This window comes from Spinacia oleracea, chromosome 2 (assembly GCF_020520425.1).
Source record: "Spinacia oleracea cultivar Varoflay chromosome 2, BTI_SOV_V1, whole genome shotgun sequence".
Classification (NCBI taxonomy): Eukaryota; Viridiplantae; Streptophyta; class Magnoliopsida; order Caryophyllales; family Amaranthaceae; genus Spinacia; species Spinacia oleracea.
The window spans coordinates 3,697,248-3,721,999 of record NC_079488.1 but is presented as its reverse complement, the minus strand read 5'-3'; the positions used below and the strand labels follow the sequence as shown (position 1 = coordinate 3,721,999).

The 24,752-nt window shown below is 37.0% G+C and overlaps 1 protein-coding gene and 1 pseudogene across 1 annotated transcript; one reads left to right on the top strand and one right to left on the bottom strand.

The window, feature by feature from the left end:
* The first annotated feature begins 1,044 nt into the window (after window positions 1-1,044).
* On the top strand, window positions 1,045-6,892 carry LOC110799489 (DNA-directed RNA polymerases II, IV and V subunit 8B). The gene is made up of 5 exons (XM_022004757.2): window positions 1,045-1,173; window positions 1,346-1,427; window positions 1,809-1,966; window positions 6,332-6,426; window positions 6,569-6,892. The coding sequence occupies exons 2-5, from the start codon at window positions 1,355-1,357 to the stop codon at window positions 6,681-6,683; spliced, it is 441 nt and encodes a 146-aa protein (XP_021860449.1). The 5' UTR covers window positions 1,045-1,173; window positions 1,346-1,354; the 3' UTR covers window positions 6,684-6,892.
* Window positions 6,893-7,192: 300 nt separating this feature from the next.
* Window positions 7,193-9,113, bottom strand: LOC110799484 (probable polyamine transporter At3g13620; annotated as a pseudogene).
* Between the last annotated feature and the right edge of the window lie 15,639 nt (window positions 9,114-24,752).

Here is a 24,752-nt window from a genome sequence, read left to right as displayed (position 1 = left end):
CTTATATATTTATTTATACTTATATGATCTTTATACTCATTTCACTAGGTGGAGTGGTGGTTACCAGCTTTGTTGACTTTTCTTTGTTTTTGTTTTTGTTTGTTTTATTGTTCTCCCTTTGGGATTGAACCTGCGACGATCCATTGAATTATGGTGAGCAGAGGATGCAAGTAATGATGATTGATTTTGGGGTGCACGTTGGAGTGAGGACGTCATAAGTTCACTTAAGTTTCTGCTACTAAGTAAAGTTGAAATCTTAGTTATAGATTACTTTTGTGGAGAACTTAAATACTCCCTCCGTATTTATTTAAGAGATACACTTGGTCGGGCACGGGTATTAAGAAAAAGAATTGAATGAAGTAAAGTAATAAAACATGTGGGGTTGGATAGATATTTTAATAAGTAAAACAAGTGGGGACCCTGCATTTTGGGGGAATGGGGATGGGGATGGGGTGTAGATAGATTATTTAATTAGATGGTGAGGTTGATAAGTTACTAAAAATGGCAAGTGTATCTCTTAAATAAATACGGCCGGAAAAGGCAAGTGTATCCCTTAAATAAATACAGAGGGAGTAGTTGTTTAAAAGTAAAGTAAACTCCCGTAGTTATGTAATATAAATAGTATTTAGCTTTGCATCTACTTAATAAGTAGGTGTAGCAGTAACACCCTGATGTTGACTTGGGGAAACTTGATATTTTGGATTGGTGTAATTGAAATAGGTTAAAGAAGGTTTGACGTAATTACCTAAATGATATTTTAGGTTGTCCATATTTAGGGGAAGTGATGTCGAAATTTTTAATAATTTAGTAAGTTAATAATCGTATTAGTGTCTTTAAAATAGGCTTAAGTGTTAGGGTGTTACAACCACTTTGATTTTTTAACTAATTAGTTCCATTTGTTAACTAATTAGTTCCAGTGATTAACTAATTAATTTTGTTGCTTAACTAATTAGTTTCAGTGTTTAACTAATTGATTATATTGCTTAATTTGTGTAATACGCTTTATAAAGCTTGTAGATAAAGAAAAGGAAAAAGGAAAGGAAAGAAAATAAAAGTAAAACAAGTAAAATCGGATGTAATAAGAAAAGGACAAGCCACAGGAAAACATAAAACGCAACCTTGAAAAACCTCCTTAAAGTCTTAAACCCTATAAACCTCCATCAACTAAGCCAGGTATCTCTATCGATTCCCCCTTTCTATCTCGTTATTTTACTGATTAGTCCACAATTTGGGGTTTCTTAGAACCCTAGAAAGTTCTTTGATTGATTTACTGTTGTATATATGCGAGAGAAATTCTACGATTTTTAAAATTGATATTATTATGAATTGGGTTATTTTGTTCCAGGTTTGATTGATGGCGCCTCTTCTGTTTGAGGATATCTTCAATATTACCAGGATTGATCCTGATGGCAAGAAGTTCGACAAAGGTATTCTGCTAAATTTGCAAAATTCTTCAATTGAAAATCATATTAGTGCTATTTTTGTTCGAATTTCCAGTGATTTTATGTTATAGAAAGAAAGCTCACGTCTTTTGGGAGTGAAAGTCATTAAAAACTTGCAAGCAACTTCAAAAGCTTATGCCTTGTATCCTGTTTAGTTACCTCTAATTTTTGAAACCATGGAAATGTGAGTTATTAAAGCTTTTCATTTGGAATTCAATTGGGTGGGGATTGTGGTTTTGTTATCATGCTCATTTTGTACAATGCATGCATTTCTGGGTTTGTTTCTATTAAATTGAAGGTAAACCTTTGTTTGGTGGGGAAGAATTAGACTTTTGGTTGCTTATAGCTCCGTTTTGTTGCGTGCAGTTTCTCGAATTGAAGCACAGAGTGACAAGTTTGATGCCTTCATATTGCTCGATGTCAATATAGATGTCTATCGTATTAACAAAGACAAAAGGTACACCATTGGGCTAGCAACCACTCTCGATCTTGATGGAGGTGCTGACTCGGGGTTCTATAACCAGGTTAGGCATTACTATTTGTTTACATTTTTCTAATTCTTACCTCATGCTTTCTCATATGTTTTAATTTTCACCAATACATATCTTCATTGCAATTAGTGTATGTGTATTACTGAAGAAGACAGACTTTTGGTTGGAGGAAGTTTGAATCACAGTTATAGAAGAGTGGTCAAACATTAGGCCTGAATATGTTGTAGTTAGTCACTAAGAACTTTGGAATTGGCTTCAGAGTTTGCACTCTGGAAACTGTTTTGACAAATATGGTTGAACCCTTTCTAGTTTTTATGTCCTTGGAAATTGGAAAAAGGATCATTTACCTGCCTAAATTTTGAATCATAGGTGGATATGATGTGATGCGTATCTTGTGAAAAGTGGTAATGTGTTTAATTGCGTGTGCTTGCAGCTGAGAAAGCTCATTTAGTTGATATTGTGTTTTTATGATGTCGATATGGGTATTCCTAATCCTAAGTTTCCTCTTCCTCTTAGAGATTATTATTCAGATTTAGACTCAGGGCCTTAGGTAACAAAAGCTGATTGGTATGACTTGCAGTGGTACTGGCTTTGGACTCTGGTTCTTGTGGTTGATGTTTTTGATTTGGACTGTAGTTATTAGCTTGAAATTACCCTATTCTTTTTAAAATATAGTACATTTTTTAGCCGTGGTCTGGGAACTTATTATCTCTGCAGTAATCATTGACTGGGGCAGAGATTTAGGAAACATCCTTCCGTTCATTTATGATTTTTTTTTTTGGCAAATAAAATAATTTTATAACCAAAGAGAAAAGAATCATAATACAAAGGCTAGAAGCCTGACCCCCAAAACATAAAGAGCACACCAGCTCAAATCAGAAGCAAAACAAGACCCCCAAAAAACACCACCAGCAAAAAAAAAAAAATTACATCAGGAGTAAGTTCCTTTTACTATCTGAGCACCTAACAGCAACCTTGAAGATTATTTCCTTGCAAAGTTGCTCTGTATTCTTCTGACCAGCACCAAAAACTCTATCATTCCTCTGAATCCAAAGATTATAAACAATTTCAGTAAACATGATGTTATAGATTTTACTACGAACAGTGCATTTCTTCCTCATCCGCAAAGCTGCAGCAACCTTAATATCAAAATTACTAGCATTCTTTGAGCATTGCATCAATCTTATAATCTGCTTCCAAACAGTAGCAGTATAAGAGCAAGCAATAAATAAATGTTGAATTTTTTCCAAGTCAGAACCACAACAAAAAACACCGCATATCATAATTCATCCCCCATTTGCTAATTCCATCTTTTGTAGGCAATCTGTTATGAAGGGCAAGCCAAAGAATAAAGACACTCTTAGGACTTGCTTTGTTGTTGCAACTTGCAAATTAACCTACTCTAATGCACCTTAGCATGAGTTCCACTGAGAACTTGATAACAAAACGTCGATGGTCAGTCAAAGAAGACCATCCACCTGCTTGATTGCACGAAGCCCTTGTTCCCCAAATTTTCTTCTACAACCAAGAAGCAGAATTAGGAATGTCCATTGATCGCGTTTCTTCCTTTCACATAATAAATATGGATCCACTTAATAACCCACAACTTACCTTTCTTATTAGCAAGAGCCCACATAACTCTGGAAAGTGCAGCCTTGTTCCACTTATGAAAACCTTTGACATTCAAGCCACCGGCAGTGAAGGCATACAAACAAAATCCCATGCAACAGGTGCTTTCCTAGAGAAGCTTGCATCTCCAGTCCACAAATAGATCCTACATACCCTTTCAATCTTTCTTATAATCTTCTTAGGGAGTAGGAGAATTTGACTCCAATAAGTTTGGAGACTAAACAGAACTATCACCCAAGACTGAACTCGACTTCTAAACTTATCAACAAGGGGCTTGCATTGGCCTGCAGTCAGCTTACAACTTGAAAGGGGAACACCAAGGTACTTAAAAGGCAAGTTACCTTAAGAAATTCCCAACACTTCCAGCAAATTACTCTGAACAATAGCAACAACACCGCAAAAGTAAACTTCATTTTTCTCCATGTTTGCTTGCAAAGTTGCAATCCAGAAGCAAGAGAAAACACAGAAAAATCAGCAAATAAATGCTGAACATAAGAAGTTTCCCCTCTAGAAAGCATAAGGAGATCATCCGCAAACATAAGATGAATCAAATTTATCTTCTTACATCTAGGATGAAAATGAAACTTGGGAACATCCTTTAACCTATCCATACATCTTCTCAAGTATTTCATACCAACGGCGAAAAGAAAAGAGGATAAAGGATCTCCTTGTCTTAAACTTTTTCTAGCTTGGAAAGGAGGAGTAGGTTTACCATTTATAAGAATAGAGTATGACACACTGCTAATACAAGCCATAATCCACTTCCTGAATTTACTCGGGAAACCAAGTTCCTGTACAACTGCGTCCAAGAAACTCCACTCAATTGAGTCATACGCCTTCCTCAAATCTACCTTTAATATACATCTAGGAGACATATTAGCCCTTGTATACCCTTTGATTAGTTCAGTAGCAACTATGATATTGTCCGCATTCGCAATATGTCTTCCAGGAATAAATCCTGATTGAAAATCATTCACCACATCACTAACTACTTTCTGTAATCTAGTAGTCAATACCTTGGAAATGATCTTATACAGGAGGGAACAACAAGCTATAGGTCTATATTGACTAACCAAAACTGGACTCGCTACTTTAGGGGTTAAAGTAACTGAAGTAACATTAATAGCTTTCATCATTTGACAAGAAGAGAAGAAATCTAAAACAGCTGCATAAACACATCAACCTTAATAATATGCCAGGCTTTTTTAAAGAAAAAAGCATTAAAACCATCAAGGCCAGGAGCCTTTGTAAATCGATATCAAAGAGAGCTTGCTCAATTTCATCATAAGTAACAGGTTGACATAACAATTCCTTAGCAGCAAGAGACAAAGTATTACCTCTTCTGATGACAGGGAGATCTATCCCCGTGAGAAAGGTTGCAGCAGAGCCTAGCAAACTCTTATAGAAATTTCAGCCTGGATAGCTTAATCAGTAATAGTATTCTCCTGCTCATCGTGCCACATATGAATTTTATTCCTGGTAAACCTCTCTTTTATTGCGGAGTAGAGAAAGTGATGGTTAGAATCACCTAGGGCGAGCCACTGTATCCTAGATTTCTGTTGTAAAGCCTGTTCTTCGACATGTAGCCATTTCTTAAGATCCAAACACAATTCCCTCTCCTTCACATGAAGAGCAGTAGCATTATCATTTTGAAGTTCATTCCGTCTAGCTCAAATCTGATATTATCAATCTTTCCAGCAACGAAAGAGAATTCTTATCTATGCAGCTTGAGCTTAGGCCACACCCTAGCCAAAGGCACCCCAACAACAGTCTGATTCCAACAATCAGTCATTATTTCCTCAAAAGAAGAATGGCTAGCAAGATAATTGAGAATTCTAAAGGGTCTCCCACCCCCTTTATCCTCGGGAACACAAATCAACAAAGGAGAGTGATCAGAAATGCAAGGATTGAGGTAATTAGCCACAATATTGCCTAATCCTTTATTATACTAGGAATAGTAATAACCAGTACTTCGAATTTCATTTAACTCCAAATCCTCCACCACGGACAAAAGATCTCTGGGCTCAGCATTTGAAACATAATTACCATTTATTCTATCAGTTGCATACATAACAGCATTGAAGTCTCCAGCAACAATCCATGAACTATTCAGTAACCAAGAAGCCAACCTTCTGGTCCCAAACCAATAAAGGCCGTCTAGTATCCACAGTGTGTAGGCCATAAACTGCAGTAAAATGACAAGAAAAACCACCGTGCTTTGTGACAATAGAACAATGAATAAATTGTTCATGCTCAGCCAAGACATTTGAATCAACATCCTGGTGCTTCCACCCTAACCAAATTCTTCCTTTTGCAGAACAACTATAAGTTACAAACCCACTTCCAATAGATGCCGAACTTTTTTTGAACTTTCTGAACATTAGCATCTCTGACTCTTGTTTCCAGAATAGCCATAACAGATACCTTATTTTCCCTAAGATATTTCTTTACTTCTACTACTTTTGGGGGTTCATTTAGCCCCCTAATATTCCAAGTAGAAATGATCATTTAGTAATAGATGGAATATCTCCAGCAGTCTGCTCATCCGCACTCTCTTCAGTTTCCGTAACTTCCTCAATAACCTCATTAATGTTGCCATGTCCCAGAACAAAAAAAAGAATTATTAGGAGAAGTCACTTGTCTTTTTCCCCTTGTTCTTCTGTTTGCAGCCTCGTTCTTTTATGATTTGATAAACTCAACTCTTCCACATTTCCTCCATTACAGAGTATTATACTTGAAATTTAGCAATAACTTGTGTATTTTTTTCAGACCTCGCGGGAGACACTTGCAGACAGATACGAATATGTCATGCATGGAAGGACTTATCGCATTACTGATATTGATTATGAAGGACAAGAGAAGGGGTTAGTTTTCCCATCTTTTATTTGTATCTTCTTTAATTCACTTTGCAGAATATAATACACTGTACCCTCATATGAAGATATGAAGACATAAACAACAAATGTTTTTATCTTAACATTGTGGTTTTGTTTATTTGCTTTACAGAGAGATATTTGTTTCATTTGGTGGACTCTTGATGATGATGAGGGTGGACAAGAGTGTCAGTAAGAATTTTCAGCTGGACCAGAGATTGTTCCTGTTGATGAAGAGAACTGAGTAGGCTTTCCAACTTTTGGTGCAGATTATCTGACTTTTCAAGCTGTAAAATTGTTCTCAGACAATGTATTGAGTGATGGATATTTGCTAAGCCTGTTTAGGTATTGTTCCCAAAACCTGAACTCGATTTCTAAGTCTTGTTAAGAAGTTAGATTGTTGCATATCTATGGATTTATCAACTATTTGGATGTCTATATTTTAAACTTTGCATTACCAGTCTTTACTTCAGAGTAGACCTGATTATCTATAGCCTGACCCGTGGCACGGCCCAGCCCGAAAAAGTATGGGTTTGTGCGACCTCAAATTCACTTTTTTAAACCAAAGCCTGAACCCGGCCGGGGACCCGTTTTGGCACAAAAAGCCCGCACCAAATCTATGTACATGGGCATGAGTTTTGTGTTAAAGTTTGGGCCGGCCCGAATTTTGATCAGCTTTACTTCAGAGTATGAGTGCTGTATAATTCTAGTGTAGCAACGGCGTATTAGCCTCTATAATATCTTCAGAGCAAAACAGGCTCTTAAACTTTGTTTGGTTCTTAATTCATGAATGTATTGATGCAAAATAAATGAAGTAATCCTTAACAACACCCACAAAGGCTACAATTTGTGTGCAACCTATTGCAATCGTGAGTTACAACCATGACTCATGTAGTGTTCCAAGTATGTATTCCTAATCAACCACATCTTGCTTTGTAACAAGATGATGTTCTTCCTCAGTGATCTGTTCAGTACAAAATGAACACCAACCTCTTGATTTACAGAATTTCATAAGAAAATACCACAAAATCCCAAGTAGAGTCAACAATGCACTCACAAAAAACACAGTTCTATTAGCAACTACCATGACATAAACAAGAAACACTGATGGTATGAAGCACATGATCACCAACCCCATCATCTCCATAGGAACTCGGTACGGCCTCTTGACAGCTGGCATCTTTCGCCTCAACCGGAGAAACGAGGCGAACTTAGCAACATCCCCAAACTATACAGGAAGTTGACAGATGAGATTATGTCAGTGAAGTTGAGGTATGAAATAGCAAGTGCTATGATCATGGAAACTAGAATCCCAACCCAAGGAGTATTGAACCGTTTCGACCGAGCCCCAAAAGACCTCGGAACAATCCCGAGATCAGCCATTCCAAGAAACTGGTAAGCACAGCTGCTCAATTGAGCTTCAAACAGACCTATTACTGATAAAACAGCACCAATCTCCATCCAAATCTTGAGCCATTTCCCAGCAATGATTTCAGCAGCATCAGCAAAATACCCATCAACCCATTTCTCTTGATTAAGAGGAATTGAACCAGTAGCAGCCAAAAGGGGAACCAAATAACCCAAACAAGTGAGAATCCCAGCTGAAAACAGAGCTTTTGGAAAAGTCTTTTGAGGATTTTCAACTTCCCCTGCTAAAGTACTTGTATTATCCCAGAAATTCAAGTTCCAAAACAATGTATTGAAGAACAAACTCCAATCCCTTTTCACACCTTTCTCACCTAAACTCATCCATCTTGCTGGATCAATATTAGGGATTGAAATCAAAGACATCACAATGAATGGACAAAGTGAAGCCACCCCTAAAGCTATTGCAGTATACCCAACACTAGTCAACCCAGTATAATTAACAAATGATAGCACAAAAGTTGACATTAAAATTGCCAAGTAATGAGGAAACCCAGAAGATAGAGCAGGAATTACCAATTTCAGATAGTCAATGCAAAGAACAGGGTAAGAAGCTAGATTGATGACACCACTTAGGAATTTCCAGAACCCCAATTGAGAACCCCAAAAGGGCCAAAAAGCTTTATGAGAGCAGATCACAAATCCACCTTTGCCGGGAAAAGTGGTGGCGAGCTCCGCCGTGACTAACGCCTCTGGGATGCTCCATATGAATGGGAAGATAAGGAAACCCAAGATGGCTAGAGTGGGCCCGCTGATCTCACGGCGGGCTCTTCGCCGTAGGGCCCACCGGCGACCTCGAAGTAGATTAGGAAGATTAAAGGGAGGAGAGCTAGGTTTCGGGTGATTTGGGGTTGAGTTGATTGCCATGATTGGATTGGTGTTCTTCCTCATAATCTTCAATGATTGAGAAGGATGGAGTGGATTCGGATGAGTTTAGGGAGGAGAGAGAAACTCCCATTATTGTGGAATTTGCATTTGTTGAATTTGTCTTCAGCATACTACAATTTTCCTTTTGGGTAGATTTGTGGGGTCTGTTTTCGGAAATCCAATTCCAAAGATCCAAACTTTATGAACATCTGATTATGTAATTGCAATGAAATTTCAATTTGCAATACACTATGAATCTATGACAATGTGTAAATTGGGCAGTGTAAGGTAATATGTAAATGGATATATACCATTAAGACTTTTTTTTAACGCAAAAGAAAGAAATTATATTACTTGCTTATAAACCAGTTTGAACAAAAGGGCATTCCCCCTGGGATTTGAAGTTCTAAATCTACCCTCAAAAGACATAAACACTTGGTCCTATGATTCATCAAAAAGTTGATGCAAAACACTCTTGGCCAACATACTAGACTCCAATTTCTAGACATTTAAGCTTGGGGATGGCCAACGATCTCTTCCTCCTATTCTTTCTGCTGAAGATCCTCATGCACCACCTGTTTGCCTTTGCCTCCCGCATCTGAATTCTTCAAAGTCGTAACACTAGTTGTAACTGTTGTTGATATCGTGCCAAAGAGAATTTGTGTAGTAACCGTTTGTGATGTGCTTGCTGAACCTGTTCCTGCACCCAACTCCCCAACACCTTGTGCACTTTGATCCCCCTCTGCTGCCACCGTATTTAAATCTGGAATTGCCTTCAAACCTTCAAGATCTCCCTCATAAGAAACTCGGGCAAATGGTGGTGGATTGAGAAACATCTTGTGCCCAACTGCCATAGCAAAAGCATATTGTGCAAGACAGTGAGCCACTTTGTTTGTGCTGCGTGGGATGTAACAAAACTCTATTGATATGAATCTGCTCATGAGACAAGCAACATCATTGATCACTGGGGATAATTCATGATGATAAGTGTCATCCAAATTTTTCAGAAGCTTAATTAAAATGGCTGCGTCAGTTTCCAGCTCCAAGTTTTGGATATCATAATCCACTGCCATCGTCAAACCTTCCCTGATTGCGTATAGTTCAGCTGCTAAAGGTGTAGCTGCGTCATATTTGCTTGAGAATCCCATGTACCAATTCCCAGAAACTCCCCTAAACACCCCCCCCCCACCAGCTTCATTTTGATCCTTCCAACTGCCATCCACATTCAGCTTCAAGTAATCATAAGTTGGTGGATACCAGGTTGGCTTTGGAGCGCTTGTAGTTGTCTTTTCTTTTCCCTGAAGTATATGAGAAATGGAAGCATGGTCTATGAACAAAGCATTATATATTGAAAATGGTTTGGACACCTTTAATTCAAAGACTGTTTTATTTCTAGCAATCCAGACATGCCAAATTGTTTTACTAAACATAACTTTCCAAGCTTTATTTTGGTTCAGATTATAAGTGGTCCAATCTTTCCAATTTAGTAAAGAACAGTTGTAGCTTTATAGAAGAAGCTAACTTTGTTCTCTCAAAAATGTAATTCCAAATAATAGAGGATTCCCAACAATCTCTAAACAGATGCATGTGACTTTCTGAGGTATGGTAACATCTAACACAAATTGGGGAAATAACATCAATAATGGAAGAAAGTTTTTGAGCCACATGAAGTATTTCATTACAGCAATTCCAAAGTAACATTTTGTATTTAAAAGGAATTTTAATTTTCCATAAAGTTTTCCAATTGAAACTAGAAGAAGTGGTAGATGCAGGATTTACATAATCAAAGGAAAGAGCATAGGCAGATTTAATTGTAAAATTTCCATCTTTGGTGTGGATCCATCTAATATAATCTTGTTTGTTTCTGTTTTTAGAAAGTGGAACGCTTTTGATTAGTTCACAAATATGGGAAGGAACAAACTCTCTAATCTTATCAATATTCCAACTTCCATTTTGAATAATATCCCTAACAAACCAATGACTAATTCTATCCGGGATCTCTCTCGTGGTTACTTTATAAAGGGGTTCCGAACCTACCCAATGGTGATACCAAAGAGAGGTGGACTCCCCGTCTCCTATTCCTACTATCAAACCCTTAGATAATAAAGAACGGCCTTTTAAAATATCTCGCCACATCGGAGATTGATGCGAGCCTGGAATACAATATAAGAAATTTGATCTTTTTAAATATTTTTCTTTGAAAATCTTTATCCATAGTTTATCATGGTCATTTAGAATTTTCCATCCCAGCTTTGCCATGAAGGCTACATTCCAGTCTCATAATCTTCTTATCCCCAATCCCCCTAATCCCATTGGTTTAGTCACACTATCCCAAGAGATTCTAGCAATATATCTACTTCTATCCACCTTGTTCCATAAGAATTTCCTAGTTTGCTTTTCAATTAAACTAATAACTCTAACCGGCGGGAGTGAAGTTTGCATAGTGTATAAGGGATAAGTGTTTAAAACGGATTTTATTAAGGTACATCTGCCCACCATGTTTAAAAGTTTAGCCTGCCACCCGCGAATTCTGACCAAAGTTTTATCCAAAAGAACCATAAAGTTTGCTATTTTTAGCTTATGTGGTCTAATATCCACCCCTAAGTATTTCCCAAAAGAAGTAGTGTGACTAAAACCATAAATGGACGCAATAAAGTTACGCACCACGTGATTCATATGCAAAGGGAAAATAAGCGAGGATTTTCTCTTATTAATTTGTAATCCTGACATAGCACTAAAGTTATTTAAGGTCCGCATAATCATGTTCATATTATCGGTAGTGGCACTACCAAACAAGAAAATGTCATCGGCGTAGAAAACATGAGACAACTTTATGTTTTTAGTAATTCGAAGAGGTTTCCAGCTCCCCCCAAGCACCTGTTCCTCAATTAGAATGGATAATCTATCCCGACAAAGCACAAAAATGTAAGAAGAAAGTGGATCTCCTTGACGGATTCCTCTAGATGGAGAGAAACTGGTAGTAATCTCTCCATTCCAAGAACCGTTATGTTTGAAGTGCAAATACAGTTCATTATTAAATCAACTAATTTATGTGGAAAGTGATAAAAAAGAAGGGTCTCTCGAATAAAACCCCATTCGAGACTGTCATAGGCTTTTGTTAGATCCAATTTTAGGGCCATGATCTTATTATTTTTCCTTCATTTATGAAACAAATGGGCCACCTCCTTAACCACTATAACATTATCTTCTATTCCACGGCCTTTAATGAAACTGGACTGTAGTGGGCTAACTATTTGCGAAAGAACCGGTCTAATTCTACTTGAAATAATTTTTGTAATGAGCTTGTAGATAGTATTGCAAAGCCCAATAGGCCGGAAATCAGACATCGACTCTGGATTATCCACTTTTGGAATAAGGGTAATGTATGATTCATTAATAACCTTAGGAATAACAGCATTATCAAAGCAACTTATACAGAAATTGGTTAAGCAATCCCCTAAATCCTCCCAATATTTTAGGAAAAAAACTGGTTGAATACCATTTGGGTCTGGGCTCTTTATTGGGTCCATAAAAAACAAGTTGTGATTAACTTCTTCCTTAGAGACTTGGTCTATCAGATTGGCCCAATTTACACCTTGCACACTTTCATTAGTTCTCGTTACTAGGGTCCTACTACTAGTCAAAAGTTGAGTAGTAAAAATGTTCTTAAAGAAATCCACATCCATATTCTTTAGATCATCTGGATTGGTAATCCACACCCCAATTCATTTTTTAAAGTAAAAACTGTTCCTCGGGTTTTCCTAACGGTTGCCAACATGTGAAAGTAACGAGTGTTATAGTTCCCGTATTTCCTCCAATTTAGCCCGGATTTTTTAGCCCAAATAATACGTTCCTTATGAAAAATATCCTTTAAATCCTTAAGCAAGGTTTTCTCTAAATTATAAAGGAAATTACTATGTTTATGAGCTAGGTCGATTTGAATCCCATTTATTCGTGCTATCAAGCGTTTCTTCTGGTTTTTTAAATTACCAAAGACATTGTTATTCCAATATTTAACATTATCTAAGAAAGTGCTTCTACCCATAATGAAATCGTTATTGTTATCTACCCAATTGTTTATAAAAAAACTCACGGAATTGTGGATGCTCAATCCACACCTCTTTACATCTAAAAGGATAAGAACCCTTAGCAACATCATCAAAAAGAGAAATTAATAAAGGCGCGTGATCTGAATGAGTTCGAGGTAAGTGATGTACCTCTGTTTGTGGGAAAACTTGCATCCATGGGGAATTCACCATCGCGCGATCCAGCCGCTCCCTGATTAAGTTTAGTCCTTCTCTTGAATTTGTCCATGTAAATGGACACCCGTTATATCCCACATCCACCAACCCTGCTGCGTCTTTGAAGTTATTCAAATCTTTACATTGACTTGGCCTAAACGGGCGACCACCCAATTGTTAGGTTATGATACATATGACAAAACAAAAATCATGCAGAAAAACCATAAAGCCAGGAAACATATTATTTACACATAATCATTTAGCATAGTTTAGATGCATACACTTTGTAGCGTGCCTTCCCTAGCTGCGCCCGAACCGAACAAGAACAAGTATTTAGGACTCCAAGTGTCGTCCCTCCGTAGATAGTCCACAGCACGTCCGGATCTGCCTTAAGCTTGACCAACTAGAATCGCCCTTAAGGTTGCTTAGGAATTTCGGCTATTTTAGTGCAAGTGTTTGGCTGATTTTGCTTAAAAACCTTACCTTTGAATACTTCAATTGTATCTATAAATTATGACCCTAGGCACCTATTTATAGAGATATGGAAAAGGAATTATAATCCTACTAGGATGTGGATTTATTAATTAGAATCCTATTTGAACTCTAAATAATAAATTTAATCTATTAGGATTAGGATTTAATCAATACACGAATTCCGATAGGATTAGGATTCGTTACGAACACGAGCGTCGTATGGCCACGAGCATCGCACCACCCGCGCAGGCCTTGCGGCCCACACGAGCAGTCGCTGCTCGCAGCCCACGAGCACGCTCAGCGCGCGCGCCAAAGGCCTTGCTGGGCCTGGCCTTGCGCTGGGCCTGGCGAGGCTGTGGCAGCTCCGTGTTTGGGCGCTCGGCTTGCTGGGCGCGGGCCTGGCTTCGTGCTGGGCCTTCGTCTAGCAAGCCTCGTCCTAATTCGTACGATGCGCTTCCGATTAAATTCCCAGTTCCGGAATTCATTTCCGATACGAACAATATTTAATATTTCCGATTCCGGAATTGATTTCCGTTTCGAACAAACATTTAATATTTCCGTTACCGGAATTATTTTCCGATTCCGATAATATTTCCGATTCTGACAATATTTCCGTTTCCGGCAATATTTCCGATTCCGGTAATATTTCCATTTCCAATAATATTTTCCGATACGTACCATGTTTCCGTTTCCGGCAACATCTACGACTTGGATAATATTTATATTTCCGATACGATCCATATTTCCGTTTCCGGCAATATCATCGTTTCCGGAGTATTCATTTCTTGCTTGTGACGATCTCAGCTCCCACTGAAACCAAGATCCGTCGATTCCGAATATCCATAGATGGAGTATTTAATGCCATTAAATACTTGATCCGTTTACGTACTATTTGTGTGACCCTACGGGTTCAGTCAAGAGTAAGTTGTGGATTAATATCATTAATTCCACTTGAACTGAAGCGGCCTCTAGCTAGGCATTCAGCTCACTTGATCTCACTGAATTATTAACTTGTTAATTAATACTGAACCGCATTTATTAGACTTAATATTATATGCATACTTGGACCAAGGACATTATTTCCTTTAGTCTCCCACTTGTCCTTAGGGACAAGTGTGCATTTCCTAATTCCTTTGTCGCTCGATGCTTGCTCTTGAACATAAGGTAAGAGTTGTCATCCTTATTATGTCCAGAGGTGTTTCTCGGTTTCAGAGTTCAACTGATCAAATAAAACAGATAATCATAGCCTATGATTCATCTGAGCACGGCCATGCATTTTACAGTTTCTAGCTCTCCGAGTGGCCTTGTACAACTTTCAGCATCTCATCCCGATTTATGGGAGGACAATCCCAATCTTGCGATCTTGAGATTAGACTTCGTTTGATAGGTGATTACCTGAGCGTTGCCTTTATAGCCTCCTTTTACGGTGCGACGGTTGGTCAACGTCAAAGTAAGCAGTTCTCAAACAAGTAATCTCAAATCACTCAGGTATTGAGGATTTAGTGTCTAATAATTTTAATGAAATTTACTTATGACAGATTTTTATCTCTTACAGTAAAGTTTCATAGGTCTGTCCGATACTAGTCTTCCCAAAGTAAGTATCTATGCAAATGATTACGACATTGCCATGTCCACATAGTTCAAGAAACAGAATTACTAGTCATCTGGCATTCTAGTCGTCTAACGTTTTCTATGCGTCCATCTTTATAGAAAACTCCGACCAGGGACCATTTTCAACTTTTGACATTCAAGTTCACTTGATAGACATTTCTTAGTCACAGGACTGGTCCTGACAGTCTATCTTGAATATTTCGTCAAATTGAAGGGACTCATCATTTAATACTAAACCAAGATTAAATGGAATATATATGATAAATGTTCAACCCCAATGTTTTACAACCATGGGCCCCATCTTTAAAACAGTTCATGGAATTCAAGGCTATGCTTGATTTCCAGTGCTACAACGTGAGTGTTGCTTCTCACTTGTTGCATAGGTTTAGTTATCATGCTTTGCCAATCTTAATATCCTTTTCATCGAATGTTCTTCGAGATATGATGATAAGATCTTTTGAGTATGTTTATTTTGTGATCTAGTCTTTCTTGCTACATTAGTGGTTCTACGCATTTTGCAATGAAGAACCATTAAGTCAACAGACATGTGATCTTCCCAAGTTCAATGAAGAACTCATTAATATAAACAACTCTGTTTTATTGCTTCTTATGCAATAAGTACTTTTACTTCAACTGTTTAGGTTTGCTAGTGATGCTTTGTTTGGATTTACTTATCCAAGCAGTTCATAGATATGTGGAAGACTTTCCAGCTGTATCTTTGGAACATAGAAATTAATATTTTAATTTCCCACGCAACAACTCATGGTCTCCAACCCATGTTGCCATTTTCAAAACACGAAGCTCTATAGCTCGTCCTTGCCAATGGTTAACTCCAAGGGAATCTTGCTTGATCCTTTGTCAGTGTTTATGCGTGTAGCATCAATATTTAGCATATCTTTATTTCCTTGAATCAGGAACTATTCCTATGTGCCTTTTTAAGTACCATAAGTTTTTCTTGATCTCATTCTAGTTGATCTTCACTTAGATCAATAGAGATTGGTATATGTTCGTTATGCCTAAAGCCATACGATACATTTTTGGCGATCCTCATATTTTATCATACATGATAAATTCCTTTGCAGAATAATTCTCAATTGAATTCTACTCATGTAACTTTAGCTCATTCAATTTCAGTAGATACTGAATCCAGCTAAATTCTTTGACATATAATATAGGTGAAGAATCTAATCTAGATCCTTTGATGTTTAACTTAGTAAATGCTTATACATAGTTCAAACATTCTTTACTTAGATTTATTCATATGGGTCGAATGTCTTCAATGGAGTCTTTCGTGTTTGATTTAGTAAATGCCATTACTTAATCCAGAACAATATTATAAGATCTTTGTGAATGGATCTTTAATACCCAGTATGCACTAAGTTTCGCCTTGGTCCATCATTGATGAATAATTTCAAATTTAAGTTATTAGCATTTGAATGTTATTTCACAATAGAGAGATATGTGTGTGATACACATAGGACCAATTAAGTTTTACGTACTCCCACTAAACTTCTTATACATCTATAAGAATCATGTACATTTTATGAAACTAAAATACTTATTAGCTTCACTAAAATATATTTCTAATTCCCAATTGCTTGCTTAAATCTGTACTTAGATTTCATAAGCTAGCTATTCTTTTCAAGTATTTATTTGGATCCACAAATCCTATGACATACCATGTACATAGTTTATCCCAACATTTGATTGAGGAATTGTTTTTTCATCCAATTGCCATATGTACCAATATGCAATCATTGCTTGATTTATAGACTTGAGCATTACGATTATGCATGAGGTTTCAACACAATCCACGCCGTGAATTTGCTTGTAACCTTTACCAACTAATCTAGCTTTGTGTGTGAACACAATTCCATGTTTGATGGTTTTTATCCTTAAAACCAATTTGCAACCAATAGGTGTTAACCCATTCTTGCAAATCAACAAAATTTCAATTTTGTTATCAAAATATTGGTTATGTTTTATGGTCTTTAACCATCTAAAACATTCGAGTCTATATTTGGCCTTTAACCATTTTAGGGAATCTAGGTTTCGTCATAGCTTTCTTACAAGTCACAAACTTATTAATCTACATGATAATAGTTTGAGTGCAAGTTGTAGGTTTCTTCACTATCTAATAGAAGAATCGCATAGTTCCATTGACCTGAACTCTATGTTTCTTCACTATCTAATAGAAGAATCTCATAGTTTCAGTGATTTGAACTCTATGCCTACTTGGGTATATCAAACAATAGAATATCCATAGTCACTTGAAAGTCCTTTGAATATTCTGTTCTCCTTGAAGCACTTGTAAAGTCTTCTAAGAGATGTCTATTCTTTAAAGCCACTTCTAAAGTCCTTAAAGAATACGTGTTCGGATTTTCTAAAGAACTTCGAAAAGCCTCCGGAATGTCCGTTTATGTTTGTTGTTCGCCTCGAAGACTTTCGAGCTCTATTTTCTCCCACTTGTCATTTTGGAAACGAATCTCCAAAAGGACATTATTTCGAGCAAACAAACATTATGTTCTCAAAAATTCGTGGTAGAAACAATACCCTTGTGTCTCATTTGAATAAATCACAATGAAACATATATCTATACTTGGGCCTTAGTTTGTTGAATAACAAACGCTAAGCTCCCACTGAGTTTGGCAACTCTCTAGATATATATTATGAAAAGATATTCCGAAATTACTTTTCAATAGCTTTGACGAATTTGGTTTAGTTTGGTGGTAGTTGAGCATTTTGTTTAGAAATTATATGAAAAGTCTTTATGATCCATCATTGATCGAATCAAGTACTAATCGACTTCGATCATTCCAACTTAGATAAACCATATCTTATGGAGCTAGATCGTGAAATTACAACACACAATCATTGATGATCATTCTTGGTATAAGTAATCAACAACATGATCTAACCTAGATCTTTATGATTTCTTGCCAAGTGGATTTTATACTTCTGAATCTTTGAACTAGCCAAACAGATTCAACTTATATCACATTTGAGTAAATAAACCTATATTCACTCAAATCCATGTGAAATAATAAGGTCATAAAATCTTTCTTTAGCTTTGAACTCTATTGTCTAGGCGTTCTAACAATAGTTCATATCTTTGTTACTTTCAACAAGTAAGACTAGTTGTCTTAAATTGATCTAGAAATCAATCAACTTTCAAAAGTCCATCAAAATAGAGCTTTTGAATGTTAACTTGTTGATATGGTCTAAGCAACAATGCTAAAGGTTAGTGGAACTCAAATCAAGAGATTGATTTGAACCTAGTAAAGTTTTATTGTTAAAGATTTGTTTGTTTTAATCAAGCATATTGACTCAACCCGTAAATGACCATTTCATTCAAATAAACAAACAAACATTGTTTCTGTTCTTCTGAATGTGAGTCTTTCTGTGTTTGAAAACAGAAATTTAGGTATGCTGATTGTGGAACAAAATAGCCATTAAGTTCCAGCCTTTGAAAGGACTTAAAACAAACTAGATGACCCTACAACTAATGTAGCATTGCCATGCTTCATTTCCTACTTGTAGGCCATTAGTGTACACTAGCTTCCATTGTTTGAGTTATTACCGAAGTAAGAACCTCAAGCGGTATATGATACCAAGGAAGTTTGATTGCTAGGTCACTTCTCTTTAAACATTAACTTTTAGGTAGAAACGGAATTGTAAATTCCTTTCATTTGTTCCTTTGTTTTCCTATTTCTTGTACCCTTTCTTATAGTCTTAAGGATTGAATTCTTTAGTGTTGACTTTTATACTTTGTTAGACATGTCCAATGTCACTCCAACAAGGTTCTTACCATTTTAATTTATGTTGAATATTTTGTTTCAACTAGATGATCTTACCAGAAGCTTCTAAAGTTCTCTAAGCATCGATCTATTCAAATGTCTAGGGACTAGACTCATTCGAGAATTAAATGGACAAAGATGTTAGGTTGTTAACCATTGGTAAAGCTAAGCGTTTAAGCTCAATGCTTTATGATCTCAAAACTACAGTGTATTTTGAATTCACAAGCACCAATTGGTTTGCCATTCGATTTTGATACTCGAAAACAACCATAAAAGTCGCTATAAGAAACGTACATTTTAAATTGCTCATTTTCTCTCATTTCCGTGAATCGTTCTTGGATTCACTACCAATCGAGGAAATTTACTGTTACCTTTCTAAAAGGGTTTACTGCAGTGCAGGATATTTAATTATAAACAATAATTAAAACATACATTGAAACATGCAAACTCTAAACATTTATCATGAGTAATAACTTGAAATTTAAAGCAATCATGCAATTTAAACAAGTTATTGGCATTTCATTCGAATTTATTGTTCCGGCAGGTGTGAATAAAATGATTCCAAGACCCTAAAACCATTGAAGAATTAAGCACATTATGTATTTAGACTCAATTCTAAAACATTTTAGGTAAGCAAAAGCCTTTTGCTAATAGTCTAGAAACTACTCTTGGTTGATAGGTACGTCTAAGAACTTATTAGGTAAACCTATCGATTTTGCCACGACATAAAAGGACTCCTTACTTATATCGTTGAGTTTCACCAAAACTAACATGTACTCACAATTATTTGTGTACCTTACCCCTTTAGAACCAATAAGTAACACCTCGCTGAGCGAAAACTATTACTAGATTGATGTAAAGGATATCCAAGTAAGTGTTTATTTTGGCATGGCACCTTTTAACTCAATTTTTAAGTTTGGAACTTAAGGCTCTTACTATGTTGGTTAGATTTTAAGTGAACTAAAATCCTTAATCATGCAACATAATCAAGCCACAATCTCATGCATAATTAAGACATATTTAAAGCAATAAATAACTTAAAGCATGCATAAGATAAATGTGATCTAGTATGGCCCGACTTCATCTTGAAGCTTCAACTTCAAAGTTCGTCATGAAAATGGATTGAAAACTCCGTCTTGAATTTCACCGTGGGAGGCGCCATTTTCTTCAAATAGGATAAGCTATAATTAAACTAATTACAACTATTTGATGGTACGCAGACCATATTTAAATTGAAAAACAAATTTGGTGCATTAGACCAATTACATTCAAATTAATGGTACGCAGACCATATTTTCTATCCTATTTGGGCCATACTAGTCACTCCATAACCTGCAAAACAGTACATATGCAATATATGCCATTCATCCATTCATTATCATGAATGGCCCACATAGCTGGTTAGTGCATCACATAAATATTTGCAGCAATTAATCAAGGGCACCAATAATCTACCAATTATTCAGTCCTTATTAATTCTAATCAAGTTGTTTAACCTTAAAGGATTTGTAGACCTAGTCAAGAGTTTATGACTAAAAATGCTCCCACTTAAACCAATAAATTTATATGCTTTACTAATTTTAAACATAAAAATGTATTTCTAGTCTAACCGGAAACATACAAATTTAATTAAAATTTAAAGCTCATATAAATTTATAATCGAATCCATTAATTTAATTTATTTCAGTTGAATTAAACGAATTTAAATTAATTCAAGATTTAATTTTAGTAAAATAATTAGTATAAATAAAATTTATAATAATTATAATATTCAAAATTAAAATCCAAGAAAACAATTTAAATTACGAATTTTTAAAAATTAATTAAAATCGTTTCCGAACTGAAAATTAAAATTAAATTCAAAGCGCATCAATCGGGTCAAGACGAGGCCATGGGCTTGCGCCCATGCCCCGTCGAGTCCACGAGGCAGCATCGCCCCTCACAAGTGATCGCACAGCAAGGAACGAGCAGCTGCCACGCGCAAACGCAGCAAGCCAAGACACGCTTGCGCGCAGCATTGCTCGCTGGCTTCGTAGCGCAACAGCTGCTTGGCGAGGCTGGGCGAGGCAGCGCTCGTGCTGCGAGGCATCCCTCGCTGCCCGGGCGCGCGCCTGCCTTACTCGCTCGCCTTGCTTCTTCGCCCATCCGCCCATGCCTCATCGCAGCACTCGACGCAAGGCAGGGCCACTGCCTTGTGCTCGCGTGCCACTCGTCTTGCTCGCTGCATTCATACCGCATGGGCGACGAGCTCCCTTGCTCGTCGTCGCATGCCCACACTATACAACACCTGTTAAGGGTAACACGTAGCGTCCATTGCTTTGTGCGTACAAGTTTTATGAGCGGATTTCATAAAAATTAAAACTTTTATTTCCAAAATTAATGACAAATTAATAAATCATATTAATTTCATAATTTTAGGGCGAAAAATTGAAAATTTATTAATCAATTAATTTCCGATTAATATGGATTCAAACCTAAGTCATAAAAATTTAAAATTTAACACAAATTAACAATTTTTATGGTGGTTTTTTAATCATTGGTACCTAATTAAATTAGTAATTAACTATGAAAATCAAATCAATTCTAAATTATTCGAATTTCAACAAATTAATCATAATTACAAATTAGGTTGTATAATTAACAAGGCTAGGCATTCAAACTCGTTAAACATATACAGTAGGTCAATCAAAGATTCAAGATTTATCAACAAGAATCGCAAATACTTAATTTAACATCTTAAATTTACAAACTTTTGCGTTCGAAAAACTAAAACCTCCGAAAAGTCATAGTTAGGCTGGGAATTCTGGGTTTCGGTGAAAAATACTATTTTTGTCAAAATTTTAGAATGCCTTTTGCATGCGGAATTGACACAAAAATCACTCGATTTGGTTGAGTAACGAACATTCTGCCGAAAAACTGCGTACATATAATTAAATAAACGCAATTTGCAATTAATTAACAATTATGAAAATTAATCACCCCTTTTAATTCCTTGCAAATTTGTAATATTTAACCATGTTTATGCAATTTAGATTATGAAAATAATAAGAGGCTCGTGATACCACTGTTAAGTTATGATACATATGACAAAACATAAATCATGCGGAAAAACCATAAAGCCAGGAAAGCATATTATTTACACATAATCATTTAGCATAGTTTAGATGCATATACTTTGTTGCGTGCCCTCCCTAGCTGCGCCCGAACCGAACAAGAACAAGTCTTTAGGACTCCAAGTGTCGTCCCTCCGTAGATAGTCCACAGCACGTCCGGATCCGCCTTAAGCTTGACCAACTAGGATCGCCCTTAAGGTACTTAGAATTTTCGGCTATTGTAGGCAATTATATGACTGAATTTTTGCTCTCAAAAATCACTTTGAATACTTGAATACTCGATCTAAATTATGAGCCCTTAACTCATATTTATAGACCATGGAATAAGTAATCGAATCCTACTAGGATACGAATTAATTAAATTAGAATCCTAGTAGAATTCTTATTTAATTAATTTATCTTTTAGGATTAGGAATTTTAATCATTAAACAAATCCTATACTCTTTAGGTTTCGTATGTGAACACAAACTCTACACGAGCATGACCCGCAAGCGTGTAGGCCATGCCCGCGCACAGCCTACACGGCCGCTCGGCCCACGCGAGCTACAAGCCCACGCGAGCTGCAGCAATGCTCGCAGCCCATTGCTGCGCGCGCTGCCATGGCCTGTTGGGCCTGGCCTTGCGCTGGGCCTCGCGTGGCCTTGGCTGTTCGTGTGGCGCGCTTGGCTTGCTGGGCGATGGCCTGGCTTCGTGCTGGGCCCTCGTCCGGCAGGCCTCGTCCGATGCTTATTCGTACGATACGCTTCCGATTAAATTCCCGGTTCCGGAATTCATTTCCGATACGAACAATATTTAATATTTCCGATTCCGGAATTAATTTCCGTTTCGAACAAATATTTAATATTTCCGTTTCCGGAATTATTTTTCGATTCCGATAATATTTCCGATTCTGACAATATTTCCGTTTCCGGCAATATTTCCGATTCCGGCAATATTTCCATTTCCGATAATATTTTCCGATACGTACCATGTTTCCGTTTCCGGCAACATCTACGACTTGGATAATATTTATATTTCCGATACGATCCATATTTCCGTTTCCGGCAATATCATCGTTTCCGGAGTATTCATTTCTTGCCTGTGACGATCTCAGCTCCCACTGAAACCAAGATCCGTCGATTCCGAATATCCATAGATGGAGTATTTAATGCCATTAAATACTTGATCCGTTTACGTACTATTTGTGTGACCCTACGGGTTCAGTCAAGAGTAAACTGTGGATTAATATCATTAATTCCACTTGAACTGAAGCGGCCTCTAGCTAGGCATTCAGCTCACTTGATCTCACTGAATTATTAACTTGTTAATTAATACTGAACCGCACTTATTAGACTTAACATAGAATGCATACTTGGACCAAGGGCATTATTTCCTTCAGTCTCCCACTTGTCCTTAGGGACAAGTGTGCATTTCCTAATTCCTTTGTCGCTCGATGCTTGCTCTTGAACATAAGGTAAGAGTTGTCATCCTTATTATGTCCAGAGGTGTTCCTCGGTTTCAGAGTTCAACTGATCAAATAAACAGATAATCATAGCCTATGATTCATCCGAGCACGGCCATGCATTTCACAGTTTCTAGCTATCCGAGTGGCCTTGTACAACTTTTAAGCATCTCATCCCGATTTATGGGAGGACAATCCCAATCTTGCGATCTTGAGATTAGACTTCGTTTGATAGGTGATTACCTGAGCGTTGCCTTTATAGCCTCCTTTTACGGTGCGACGGTTGGTCAACGTCAAAGCAACCAGTTCTCAAACAAGTAATCTCAAATCACTCAGGTATTGAGGATTTAGTGTCTAATAATTTTAATGAAATTTACTTATGACAGATTTTCATCTCTTACAGTAAAGTTTCATAGGTCTTGTCCGATACTAGTCTTCCCAAAGTAAGTATCTATGCAAATGATTATGACATTGCCATGTCCACATAGTTCAAGAAACAGAACTACTAGTCATCTTGCATTCTAATCGTCTAACGTTTTCTATGCGTCCAATTTTATAGAAAACTCCGACTAGGGACAATTTTCAACCTTTGACATTCAAGTTCACTTGATAGACATTTCTTAGTCACAGGACTGGTCCTGACAGTCTATCTTGAATATATCGTCAAATTGAAGGGACTCATCATTTAATAAACCACAAATTAAATGGAAAAATGAATTCTCTTCATTTATTGTGAATGATTAACCAATAATGTTTTACAAAGATTTAAACTCTAAAACTTTAAAACATTAAACAGGGATATCAAAGCCATTCTCCAATATGCTTGATTCCCATAGCTGCAGTGTGCGAGTTGTGCTTCGCCTGCGGCAGAGGTTTAGTCAATGGATCTGATATGTTGTCATCAGTTTCAATTTTGCTTATTTCGACTTCATTTCTTTCAACGAACTCTCGTAGAAGGTGAAATCTACGAAGTACATGCTTGACTCTCTGGTGGTGTCTAGGCTCCTTTGCCTGTGCAATAGCTCCGTTATTATCACAATACAGGGCTATTGGTCCTTTAATGGAGGGGACTACACCAAGTTCACCTATGAACTTCCTTAGCCATATAGCTTCCTTTGCTGCTTCATGTGCAGCAATGTACTCCGCTTCAGTTGTAGAATCCGCAATGGTGCTTTGCTTAGCACTTTTCCAGCTTACTACACCTCCGTTGAGGCAGAAGACAAACCCAGACTGTGATCTGAAATCATCTTTGTCGGTTTGGAAACTTGCGTCCGTATAGCCTTTAACAATTAATTCATCATCTCCACCATAGACCAGGAAGTCATCTTTGTGCCTTTTCAGGTACTTC